The sequence below is a fragment of the Solanum verrucosum genome, unplaced genomic scaffold, assembly GCF_900185275.1.
Source record: "Solanum verrucosum unplaced genomic scaffold, falcon-dt-bn FXZP01000261.1, whole genome shotgun sequence".
Taxonomy (NCBI): Eukaryota; Viridiplantae; Streptophyta; class Magnoliopsida; order Solanales; family Solanaceae; genus Solanum; species Solanum verrucosum.
The window spans coordinates 7,910,230-7,922,745 of NW_026019969.1; the positions used below are offsets into that span (position 1 = coordinate 7,910,230).

General features: G+C 32.5%; 2 protein-coding genes across 3 annotated transcripts; one reads left to right on the top strand and one right to left on the bottom strand.

The window, feature by feature from the left end:
* Positions 1-1,110: 1,110 nt before the first annotated feature.
* On the top strand, positions 1,111-4,664 carry LOC125815719 (MLO-like protein 13). 2 transcript variants are annotated; one of them, XM_049495262.1, is made up of 14 exons: positions 1,111-1,252; positions 1,421-1,478; positions 1,559-1,755; positions 1,878-1,994; positions 2,694-2,751; positions 2,850-2,926; positions 3,016-3,090; positions 3,205-3,293; positions 3,406-3,455; positions 3,583-3,623; positions 3,771-3,980; positions 4,074-4,141; positions 4,224-4,284; positions 4,386-4,664. In XM_049495262.1, the coding sequence occupies exons 1-14, from the start codon at positions 1,136-1,138 to the stop codon at positions 4,590-4,592; spliced, it is 1,425 nt and encodes a 474-aa protein (XP_049351219.1). In that variant the 5' UTR covers positions 1,111-1,135; the 3' UTR covers positions 4,593-4,664. The 2 variants fall into 2 exon arrangements, with proteins under 2 accessions (XP_049351219.1, XP_049351220.1); XM_049495263.1 differs by lacking the exons at positions 4,224-4,284; positions 4,386-4,664 and having other exon boundaries at positions 4,074-4,145.
* LOC125815720 (uncharacterized) lies at positions 4,558-11,408 on the bottom strand. The gene is made up of 5 exons (XM_049495264.1): positions 11,257-11,408; positions 6,606-6,874; positions 5,590-5,826; positions 5,272-5,489; positions 4,558-5,185 (listed from the first exon to the last, which is right to left on the bottom strand). The coding sequence occupies exons 2-5, from the start codon at positions 6,855-6,857 to the stop codon at positions 4,921-4,923; spliced, it is 972 nt and encodes a 323-aa protein (XP_049351221.1). The 5' UTR covers positions 6,858-6,874; positions 11,257-11,408; the 3' UTR covers positions 4,558-4,920.
* Positions 11,409-12,516: the final 1,108 nt, after the last annotated feature.

Below are 12,516 nucleotides of genomic sequence, written 5' to 3' on the forward strand. Positions count from 1 at the left end.
AATTTCTTCAATAGTAACATGTACGCAAGAATAAAAATTCTTAAGTTCATCATCGATATTCATTTAATTTTATTTAGTTTAAAAATGAATTCTTATTTTGAATTTTTCTGGACATAATCAAAGCTAATAAAAATAATCCATACACTATAAATCTTAATTTTTTAATTAACGTAATCATAGTCTCCACATATTTATTTCTACACTGATAAACCCAAATGTTTTAAAAAAAATTAACATGTACGCAAGAATAATTATTACTTAGAATTTAAATTATAAATATTGTTAAGAGTAAATAACTTTCTTACTCATCATGTAATTTAAATATATCTCTGAATAAACCTCTTTAAAATGTGATAATTATAATTTCAAAACAAATTACGCTGCATGCTGTAAAATATAATAATAATCTAATTGTATAACATGTAATAGTAATCTAATTGTGTAAGAAAATTTTACAATAATAATGTATTTATACCCTCTTCATTTTCACCCTTTGATTTCCCCTTTGTCTTCCATAAACGCTCGAGAGAGATTTTTCATCCTATTTTAAAATTGATATCTCATTTATTTTATTATGTGACATTTTTTTTCTTCTTTTTAGCCTGTCTCAAATTAAAGAATGGTATAATTGGATATCATGTTTATTTTAAAAGAATAACTTTGATACTTGCAATATAACTGACTTTTAATATGATAACGTAGTGATAAACATTTTCTAAGACGAAAATAGTAGTACCTTATAAGCTTTTGTTTTAAGCAAAGCAAAGTTGTCATTTACTTTTTCTCTAGAGAAGTACCTTTTTGAAAGATTTGGTGCAAAGCAAAAATATGTTTTACACACTGTCAGTAATTTCTTGCGGGAGTTCTTTCAGAATAATTCAAACTTTTTTCAGTTAGCAAATAATATTATTCTGACAAAACTTTGATATTCTTTTCATGTTTTTCTGAAAAAAAACTTAATTTAATCGAACATTTGTTCTTTGCTTGGTGCTCACCTTTAGGTACTTTAATTTTCTTCCGTGACACTTATGCTTTGCCTTAGTTTCAAACATGCATGTCCAGTACAGTAGAATTTCCCTTATAATAATGCTACGAATTCGCAAATAATTCATCAAGGCATGCATTAAGGTTAAAGATGGCGGAAAAGTCTGAGTCTCTCGAGTATACACCAACATGGGTTGTTGCCGTTGTCTGCTTCATCATTGTTCTCATTTCACTTGCTGCTGAACGTGGCCTTCATCGCCTTGGAAAGGTTGGTCTCTACTTGTTTGACTTTAATTCGTGTTATATAACAATAGTAAAGTGATTGTACGTTCTGTTACTATATATTCAATAGTTGATTAAGTGACTATATATATATGTAAAATTTTCTATATTATTGTGTTAATGTATATGATATATATCATGTTGTTGCATACAGTTCTTCCTGCAAAAGAATCAAGATGCCCTATTCAAGGCACTCCAGAAATTAAAAGAAGGTTTGACACATTCTGCATGTTTCCTCACATTTTTTTTAAAAAAAATAATTGAAAATTCATTTTTGGTATTGAATTTGCAGAATTGATGCTTTTGGGATTTATTTCATTACTATTAACGGTGTCTCAAGGGGCAATAAGCAAAATATGCGTTCCTGAAAATATTTCAAAAGTAATGCTTCCATGCAAGCTTAAAGAATCTGCAACTTCTAATCATCTCATCACTGGGAGACATCTTTTAGCTGGATCTAGCGGTGCAGAACATTGTAATCGTCACGAGGTAATATATATACATATGTTAATAATGATTATTTTCCTTTTTAACGAAGAATATTAGTGTTATTTCAATTATAAATTTTAAATGAAAAGTTAATTTGTGTATTTTGAATCTTTTTTGTGTAGGGAAAAGTTCCACTATTATCATTGGAGGCATTGCATCAACTACATATTTTCATATTTGTATTGGCAGTCACACATGTGATCTTCTGTGCCACCACCATGGTTCTTGGAGGGGCAAAGGTATCTTTACAAAGAAAATAATCATTTCCAATTTCTTCCCCAATTTCCTGAAAGAAACATATTGAGAATACATCTATCAATTCACATTACTAAATAAAACGTGAATTTCTCATGAATATTCTATTAAAAATTGATTTTGTCGTTAAGGGATTCTATCGGAAGTATTGTTAAATACTTACACACATTGAATGTTTATAATTATCAATGATTAAGTGATTTAATAAAGTAAAAATATGCATTAACCATAGTTAATTAATAGAAGTAACTTATGCACATGTCCTTTCTTTCTTTAACCATATTGTGGTGCATAAAAATGTATATTTTATCTTACGTATGTGTCTTTTTCTTTCTTTAACGTGTGTAATTTATATTTTTATTCATATTGTGTATTTAATATAAACAACTGATTCACGTAAAATTGTATCCTTGATATGTTTGATAAGTGAAAACTAAGCAAAACTTAGCTTATAAAGTCTCATTAATCAAATAATGTTCATGAATCATGACCTTGATTGGTGTTGAGTGTTGACTTTTATTTATATATTTGTTTTATTCAACACACTTACAATTGTAAATATTGGTAGCATTTTTTCCCTAGTCAATAACAATTCTAATTAGTATTCGACTGTGTAATGTAAAATTAACCACTTAACACTTATTACTTCTCTCTCATTTTTTATTTTTTTTTGCCTCAAATAGATACAACAATGGAGTCACTGGGAGAACTCAATTCAAAAGCAATCAAAACCACATCATGGTATAATTATATTAGTTAATTATTGTCTATACACTTTTGTCTGTAATTTTCCTGAATTTTTTTTAACGAATTATTACCATGATATTTTCTATGTGTAGTGCATATTCTCCATATTCAATCATTTGTGGATAGAGCTGGTAGACGTTGGAGAAAGTACGCTCTCGTTAGTTGGACGGTACAATATTTTATTTATTAAAGATCGATAATAATTATGTATTACTCAAAGAAAAATGACGATTTTTCATGTGTATGAATATAATATAGGTGGCTTTTTTCAAACAATTTTATGGTTCAGTAACAAAGTCGGACTATATTGTCTTGCGGACTGGATTTATCAAGGTAAGCAATACTTAATTCTTTCTATTTATCTTTCATTTTTAGAATTACCGTGTGTCAATTCTATGATTTTAATTAGTTGGAATTATATAATTCTTTTTTATCGTATGATAATAGAAACATTGTCCATCCAATCCTAAGTATAATTTTCACAAATATATATTGCGGACACTGGAGCATGATTTCAAAAAGATTGTCGGAATCAGGTAAATTAACACTACATATACTAATTATATATAGGATAACTACTTTGTAATTTTCATTTAATTATGTTTAATCAAGCTAATTTTACCCTTTTTGGAAATTGATCTTGAACAGCTGGTACTTGTGGCTTTTTGTTGTTCTGTTTTTGTTGATCAACATTGCAGGTATTAATATCCTAAGTATTATTAAATCTTAAATTTTGGTACTTTTTTTTAAAAAAACCCTACTATTATATATGTTTCACTTTGAAAAATGAAATATTCCTACTAATGTATGGTTTAAAATATGCAGGATGGCACTCTTACTTTTGGCTATCATTTTTACCTCTTGTTGTAAGTGACCATTCTTTTCTTTCCCAAAAGAAAAACTGGGTTGTTCCATCCATTTATCATTTCAATCTTGAACAAATTGGGATCAATTATATGAATCACCATTATCCATATCGCTTCATATAAATATTTTTGACAAAATTTATGCAGCTGCTACTTCTAGTGGGAACAAAATTGGAGCACATAATAACAGAATTAGCTCAAGAGGTTTCAGAGAGGTCATCAGTAGTTGATGAAACCACACCAATTAAACCTTCTGATAAGTTGTTTTGGTTTGATAGTCCAACTCTTGTCCTTTACCTAATCCACTTCATTTTGTTCCAAAACTCCTTTGAGATTGCTTTCTTTGTCTGGATTTGGGTAATAACTTTTAACTTCTTTCTTTCAACCTAACTTCAATCACTTTTCTTCTTTTCTAACATGAAAAAACTATGTTATTTGACAACTCTCTAGTGTACTTATGGATTCAAATCATGCATCATGGAAGAATTGGGTTTCATTATTCCAAGACTTATTATTGGGTAAACTCCTCAAATCCCATAGAGATATAGTAATACGTTTCTGGCTGGCTGAAAGTGACCATGTAAATTTTGTGGTGGACAGGGTGATTGTTCAAGTTCTTTGCAGTTACAGTACTTTGCCCTTATATGCTCTTGTAACACAGGTAAATACCTGTCTCACTTCCGTTTACACAGACGCCTCTTTCTTATCGAAGACTCTATTTTCTTCTTTTTTTGAGCATGTGCATATTTGACTTGGACACAGATGGGAACCACGTATAAGAGAGGAATATTTGGTGAGCGGACAGAAGATTCTGTGATGTCATGGGCTGGTTCATCTACCCACAATAGGATGGTCACAGAAGCACTAGAAAGCATCACTGTTTCTAACAGACCTGCATGCAATGAAATTCAAGACATTTCATCAACTGTTGAGCTTTCTAATCCAAACAAGCCTCATACTACTCCTTAATTGTACAGTTACTGGTTTTTCTTCAGTGTAAAAGAACAAGGATGAACAATACATTATTTTCTACAGAGTAAACATGGTTTTCTTTTCACTGAGAGAGAGAGAGATGTTCATGCTGCCTAATCAAATGTTGTCTTCATTTTCCAATATCAATTAGTCCAGGCAGCATCTCTAGTTACACAACACCTACTTTTTTCTTTTTTTTTTCCAATAAGCATCTTCCAATTTTCTAGTTACCAATATGGAGGGATGCATAAAACATTTCCCTCTTTACCTCGAATTATTTACACACTAGTTTCCTCAATGAAGTCCAAGGTTAACATTCCTCTTACTACAAAGTTGACCAAACACTAGAAATTTTGGATTTTTGCATTGGAAGAGTCTCCAATTCTAACCTCCCAAGATTAGAGGTAGAGCCTTCGCCATTGTTTTCTTCTTCACTTTCAAGTTGCCTCAGAGTCCTCTTGGCGTAGACTGTGAAAGCCACTATGGTGACAATTGCTATAATGAAAGAAATAACATTATAGACAATCTCAACTGTAGTCAGATGATGGTTCCCATATTGCACATCCGCAAATGTCCTAATTAGGCGACCACTGCAGACAAATTGCAGGAAGACAGAGTAAGCAAATCAGCAAATAACTATGGAAAAGAAGGGAGGGGTGAGGTCTGGGGTATCAACCTGTAGATGTAAATGAAGGATTCAGGAGCCATTCCTGCAACAGATCCCCAAAAATAAGGCCAGAACCTCATCTTTGTCACCACCACTGCATAATTGAAGACTGTGTATGGAAATGGTGAAATCCTAAATATCGCAACCACACGGAATTGATGAAACCAACTCCCTTCTCCCACCAGTCTAATCATAGCTGCCATGTGAGGCCATCTCTTCAACCATTGCTGCAGATGCAATCAGAAAAACAGCATGAAGTATGATACAGGAAATTACAATACCAGTCCAGAAGACAAATGAACTAGACAGGATGTGTAGGTATCTCACATGAATTCTATCTCTGAAAAACAAGCCAACGAAATATGGCAGGATCATCCCAACTGTTGTTCCAGCCATTATAATAACAAATCCAAGACCGTATCCAAAGATCATTCCAGCGAGCCACATTGATGGTCCAGAAGGAATTAGGAATACCGGAAACAGTGCCAAAGAAGCTACAAGTACGAGGGCAAGAACTGGACGGCCAAATGCAGTGGCTTCCCAATGTAGGGTTGGAATTAGAATCTATAAAATTTAAGAATGCAACAATTAACAAGGAACTTAATTTATGCATCTTCTATCACCAGAAAACAAAAGAGGAAAAATAAAACAAATATTGCAAGAGTAATGCACTGATTAGCTAAAGACAGAGTCCGGTCTCTGAGAATCTTGAGCTGAATCACACTATTTTTTACCTTGATAAGTAACAGGTAAGTGTTATATTTTTGAAACAGAACAGGTAAGTGTTATCTTTCTCCACTAGACCACCACCATTTTCATTATCAATATTTTGGTGCAGATCACAAAATTAATCAAATTAATATGCAAATACCCAATTCTAAAGGCTACATATTAATTCATTAGTGTCTAGAGATACTATATGCACTGTAATGTAACATCTGTTGACAGAACATGATCAAATCTCCCAGAATCTCATCCCATTAGTCAATTTTAATCAACATATGAGGATGCACATATGACAAGAAGTCAAGTAAAATCCACCTCAATTTGTTTGGCATTGTTTGACTAAGACACAAAATTTAAAAAGAAAGGAGACCTTTAAAACATAAGCTAAGTATGTATGATATACCAAAAATACCCTTGTACCAAACAATTTCTTTTATACTCAGTGAGGCCAACAAGTCTGCCAATGTCAAGTGGAATGTTAAATTAACTAGTTTCTAAAGATGGAAATCTGTCAACCTCTTAAAAAATCGAAATATGTCAATCTTTTTGGACGGACAAGTAATAAAGTGCACCAACCAAATTAGGACATATAGTGTATGTAGATAGAGGCATGATACCTTCTCAAAAAAAAAGGGCACTCCCCATTTTATGGAAACTAGTAGAATTATCACAGAGAAAATACACCATATAGTAGCCTTGATCCACCATACAATAGACTCTTTTCTAGACTGTGATTGGGATTGTGAAGTTCCAACTTCATCTGTTCTTTCATTTCTTATAACAAGCCTCACATACTCGCTGTCTTCCTTTACATGACTCTCGCTGCTAATATTGGCTTTCTCCAAATCATCAGTCCACTCAGGCATCATTGTTCGACACCAGAAACCTGTGAGGTGAAAAGACAGATACACAAGTTAAATATCTACTCACATACACGTAAGATATTCTCATACTTATTCACAATTTTGAAGCCCATATTGTATCATAATAAAAAATAAAAAAGGATGAAGAGGACAAAAAGTTCCATTCTCTATCAAGATAATAAAATGAAATGGTAACTATTAACTATATCGCAACATGATCATTTTTTTTTTTTTACTGAACATGATTAAGATTAGTTCAATTACACTAAACCCGGTTTGCGTTTTCCAATAAGCCCCAACAAAATGAGCCACCAACAAATACTGGAATTATGAACAATGCCATTCCACCAAAAATCATGCATACCTCTGCATTGACAAAAGAAGCATACATGTTTCTCTGCACAAAAAACAAAGGAACTAGTATTCTGCTCCATAAAATCCATTAATGGAACTTATTCAGAAAAAAGATTTCTTTGAAGGAATTCACAGAAGCACCAAGATAAGAGGCATGTCCTAACAGCCTCGACCCCTTTTTGGGAAAGTTTCCCTCCAATTACCTTAAAAGATCAAGAATAAATAGCAGCACTAAGTCCCAGATGTTTAAAGTAGTCAAGGCGGAAGATTTTGGTTTGACATTTCCCTTTCAAGCATGTTCAAGCTATGTGTTAAAACAGACCTGCTAACATTTAATTCACCAAGAACCAAGAGCATACCATTTCATTATTGGTCTTGCATAAAGTAATCAAGGAGGATTTCCCAGATTTGTTTAGAATTGCTCAAGATCCCAATTCTATTATTGCTGCTAATAGAGAAGGGTTCAATTGGGATATAAGATTTAGAAGAAATATGCACGATTGGGAAGTGAATGATCAGGCAGCTGATAAGCTCAAATGGGGACACCAGAAAGGAGTTTATATAGTCAAGGAAGGGTATCAACAGTTGTGCTCTAGAAACCCCGTGATAGCTAACTGGCCCTGGAAACTCATTTGGAGGACCAAGCTACCACCTAAGGTAGTTTTTTTTACCTGGATAGCTCTATATGAGGCATGTCTCACCCAAGACAACATAAAGAAAAGAAAAATCCAATTCCCAAACAGATGCTATATGTGCAAAAAAGAGGCTGAAACCCCCAGACACCTTCTTCTTCATTGTGAGGTGGCCTCAGAATTATGGAGCATGTTTTTTTGTCTCTCTGGCATCAATTGGACCACACCCCTCACTGTTAAGGATGCATATGAGAGTTGGAGTCTATGGAAAGTTGACAAAGCCATCAAGAAGATCTGGATTATGATGCCTGCTTGTATTTTTTGGTGTATTTGGTTAGAGAGGAACAAGAGATGTTTTGATGGAGAGTCAACTGCTTTAGGCATTTTGAAGACTAGGTGCACTGAAAATTTGTTTAGTTGGACCAACTTGTATCCTGCTGTTAATGCAGAACAACTTCAGGATTTTACTAACTCATTAGCTCTGGCTTAGATAGTTTGTATAGTTAGCTAGAGATTTTTTTGTAAGCTCAAATGCCATATCTTGTAAATTATGCATCTTCCTGATGCTGTTATTAATACCACTTATCTTATCAAAAAAAAAAAAAAAAAGTAATCAAGGAAACTGGTAGAGTGTGGAGACCAATAATTTATACAACTGATTCCTCGTGATCTCATGACATTCAACTTTTAAACCCTCCACCCTCACTATCCACCACAATACATGCCAATAGAATGGAAAGGAGGAAAGCTCACACTGAACTTAGCTTATATAAAGTTAATCATATAAACTCAATGTCCCACTACACACATATTTATACTTGGCAGACCATGTAAGGTACTATCAAGCAATCACTATTATTCAGACTTTTAAACAAATTAAAGATGGTGGATTTAAATGACTTGTTGAGTTTACGAATTCCTTTCCTAGAGTGTCTGCCTTGAAAAATAATCAATTTTGACCAAAGCTAAAAAAATTCTGGACTCCACATTCTATATTCCTTTTTCTTTTTTTTTTAATTAAGTGGTACTAATAACAGCATCAAGAAGATGCAAGAATTACAAGATATGGCATTTTTAGCTTACGAAAAATCCATGGCTGACTATACAAACTATCTAAGCCAGAACTAGGGAGTTAATAAAGTCCTGAAGTTGTTCAATTTGTTTAGTTGGTCCAATTTGTATCCTGCTATTAATACATAACCAAATTGTATATTCTTATAATCTAATAAGGGTACTAAGAGGCATGATAAATGTGATAACACAATTTGCTAGGAGGAAGGATATACACAAAAGCCTATTTAAAAATTTGACAGGTCAACAATTAGAAACTCTAAACCTCGACTTTAGAGCATGACTCCAAGATCCTCAAACTGAGACATATTTTGAACAGATATGCTGGACTAATCCAACTGGACATATCAACTGATTTCTCAGGTGCTTATTCTTAGATAGCTCCATAACGAGCAAGTTTAAGCTTGCATCTCAAATATTAGGAGCAAGACATGATTTGAACAGTCAGATTATGTTACGCCATCTAGTAGGAAGTTTTCTATGCAGAAATCTTCAGGTAACAACAGCTTACAACAGCCAAAACTGTCTGAGCAAGGTGCTGAGAGTTAAAACAATTGATCCATTAAAGGATTTTAGAGGGAGAAAATTAAAGTTACAATTGCAACGAACCTCATATCCAGGTTGACAAAAGAGGTAATGAACTAGTTATCCATTGAGCTATGGGAACTTACTAGAAATATAATTGAATACTTTCTGTTAATGTCCAGCTACATGCCCTACTCAGATCAAGCGAAGGAAATCATCCAAACGAGATTAGAGTATATCTTACGTGATGATTTTGCCCACCTTACCATGTTAGTAAAGGTTCAGATTGCCATACTCTATTTCCTACCCCTTCTCTCCGCCATTATTATATATAAAACTTAAAACAACATAAAGGAATTTCTTATTTGATATCATTAGTATTTCCATCAATTTCCAAAAACTAGAACCATTATTGGTTCTATGCACATAAAGAAGCAATGCCACCAAAGGCATGCCTGTATGAAGCGGAATGACTAACCAACATAGAGAATCTTGAACCAGAACAGAACACCATTCGTCCTATTTGAGCAAGTCCAGTGATCATCACATTGAAGTCTAGCAAGAAACTACAACGAAATGATACTTCAAATTGGTGGAACCTTAAACCAGGTGGGGTTAAAACTAAGTAGGTATTCGGCCATAGGATTTGGCAGACTGATTGCAAATCAGCGTTTGTTTGTGAAAAATGCACAAAATTTCAACTTCCAATTCAAATCATAATTTCAAATCCCAAATTCTCCAAAAAGTAGGATATGGAATTCCAAATTGTGATTTCAAATTATTTTTTTAAAAAAAAAAACTTGGCCCATAAGTTCATATTTTACAACAGAACACCCATAAATTTAAATGGGAAAATGGTTCAAAACACAGATAAACTTTGGTCGAAATTGTTGTTACACACTCCAACTTTGCCTATTTTTGTATTGAACACCATGTCATTCGAAGTGAACTCTTAGCCTATTTCTGTACTTAGATTCAAAAAACAACCACAAAATCACATACACAAAAAATAAGATTCCTAAGTTCGATACCATGTATAAGACTCATGTGCAAGAAATATTCATCGCATAAAGTGTATGAATGGGTTTATTAACAATTCACAGATGAAAAAATGGCAAAAAAGAAAGCATCCACTCCTCTTTTCTATCTTGCATCTATAGTGTTTTTGCCCAGGTGGATTTCTTTCTCACTTAATAAATGTTTGGAATCTTGGGTTACTAATTCGTGGAATACTGGGCAATCCAAATTTTCTTGAATAACATTCAAGAAAAGAGTCTTCTAGAAAAGTCAAAACATTACAAACAAATTGAAACAAAGGAGTACACGAGTATGGGAAGTTTAAAATTATTTATAAGAAAAAATCTCAACTTCAAATCAACCTGATTTTAAATCACTGATTTCAGATCAAGATTTGAAATCATGACCAACACGTGAACTCCCTTTCAAACTTATACTGAATTTCCCACATGATGGGAGAACAATACATAAATCCTGAGCTCCTCTGTACTCACCAAACTAAAAACACCAAGACAAGAAATTCCAAAATAAAGCAAGATTTTTCTTTATAAACCACCAATAATGGAAGTATATGAAACCCCACTCTCTCTAAAAACCCACCATAAAAAACTCATGCTTTAAGAGGTAGTTGTATGATTTCTCATAATTAATAGCTTTAATTTTCACTAAACAAACACATATGCAAATAACCAGAAATAAGACACAAAATAACAAACAAGAAAACAAAAAGAAGCGATCCATGAAGCAAATCTTCACCAGTAGTCGAAAGATGGGAAAAGAGTAGAAGGGTTTTCAAGAAAAATTACCGGTGACCGGTAAAGGCAAAGTTCCGGCGAAGTACCACTATTTAAGGAGAAATGCTGGTACAGTGTGTGTTGTTGTGCTTTCCTAGGCTTCTTTTATTAATCTGCTTTTCGGGAATAAATTGGTTCCGTGAAGAACTTCCACAATTATTTTTCTTTTGACAATTTTTTATTTTCTTTTTTGGCTAAACTAACTTATGTTTATAAAAAAATTTGAAAATAGTTGGTTGGAAAAGTATGAGAGCGTGTATAAAGATAATAATAGTAAATTTAATTTTAAAATAGCAAAACTAGATATGTACTCCTTGTTTATCTAATCTACCATGCATTTTTTCACAAATTATTTTATTAAATTTTAATCAAGTACTTTTTTCGTTCCTATTTATATGTGATTATTTTAGATTTCACACTCCTGAAGAAACTAGGTAAGTTTATCATTCTATCCTTATTTAGTGTTCTATCGAAGTCAAGTTTTTAATAAACGAACACAAATTAATTTATTTTGATTAATTAAATTAATCAATGAACATAAATTAATCATTTAGTTTTCTTATGTTGGTCAAATACATACTTTCAAGTTTCAAAGTTAATAACTTTGGATTTAAAAAAATAGTGTCATCTATGCATTGATTTTTTGTAGAATGACAAATATTAAAAATCATCCATTTTATATAACGATGACATATAAATAGGAACGAGGAACATTTACGGTTGACCAAACTTGCTCGTGATGTAAATGTGACGTCCAAAGAGGTTGAGGTTGCTTAGTAGTAAAGGAAGTAAGTTTTAAAAAAAAACTTTTGGGTGGATAGTGCTTCTTTATGAAAGATTTTGCATCATTCTTTACTGCCCTACACTTTTCTGCATCGCATTTATTTTAGAGATATAAGCTTCATTAATATTTTGAGTATTTATGAACTTGGTTAATTCCAAATGGCTAAGTTTGGCAAATTTGACAAGTAGGCCGCCTTTTATAATTCTTCATGTTTGTCTAAACATAGATCTTTAACTTAACCTTAATGATAATTTTTTTAAAAAATAACACGAATAGCATCTGAAATTCAACTTCATTTTCAATTTCTTAACATTATAAGTCGTGTCAAGAAAATACTGCGGCCAGTAAACCATATTTTTGTATTTTATACATATTTTTGTATTTTATTCAACTCTTCTAGAAGTTGAACGTGTGCTACAATTAAAGAACTATTCATTCCAAGTTTCCTTAATACTACATTTTTATATTACACACAAATACAGGAAGAT

Excerpts from the sequence above, each read along its gene's own strand:
- LOC125815719 (XM_049495262.1), top strand. The coding sequence starts at position 1,136 with ATGGCGGAAAAGTCTGAGTCTCTCGAGTATACACCAACATGGGTTGTT. Across the intron at positions 1,479-1,558 it reads ACTCCAGAAATTAAAAGAAG|AATTGATGCTTTTGGGATTT; the intron begins GTTTGACACATT and ends TTGAATTTGCAG. Across the intron at positions 2,927-3,015 it reads ACGCTCTCGTTAGTTGGACG|GTGGCTTTTTTCAAACAATT; the intron begins GTACAATATTTT and ends AATATAATATAG.
- LOC125815720 (XM_049495264.1), bottom strand. The coding sequence starts at position 6,857 with ATGATGCCTGAGTGGACTGATGATTTGGAGAAAGCCAATATTAGCAGC. Across the intron at positions 5,490-5,589 it reads TTTTCAGAGATAGAATTCAT|CAATGGTTGAAGAGATGGCC; the intron begins GTGAGATACCTA and ends TTGCATCTGCAG. Across the intron at positions 5,186-5,271 it reads TCCTTCATTTACATCTACAG|TGGTCGCCTAATTAGGACAT; the intron begins GTTGATACCCCA and ends ATTTGTCTGCAG.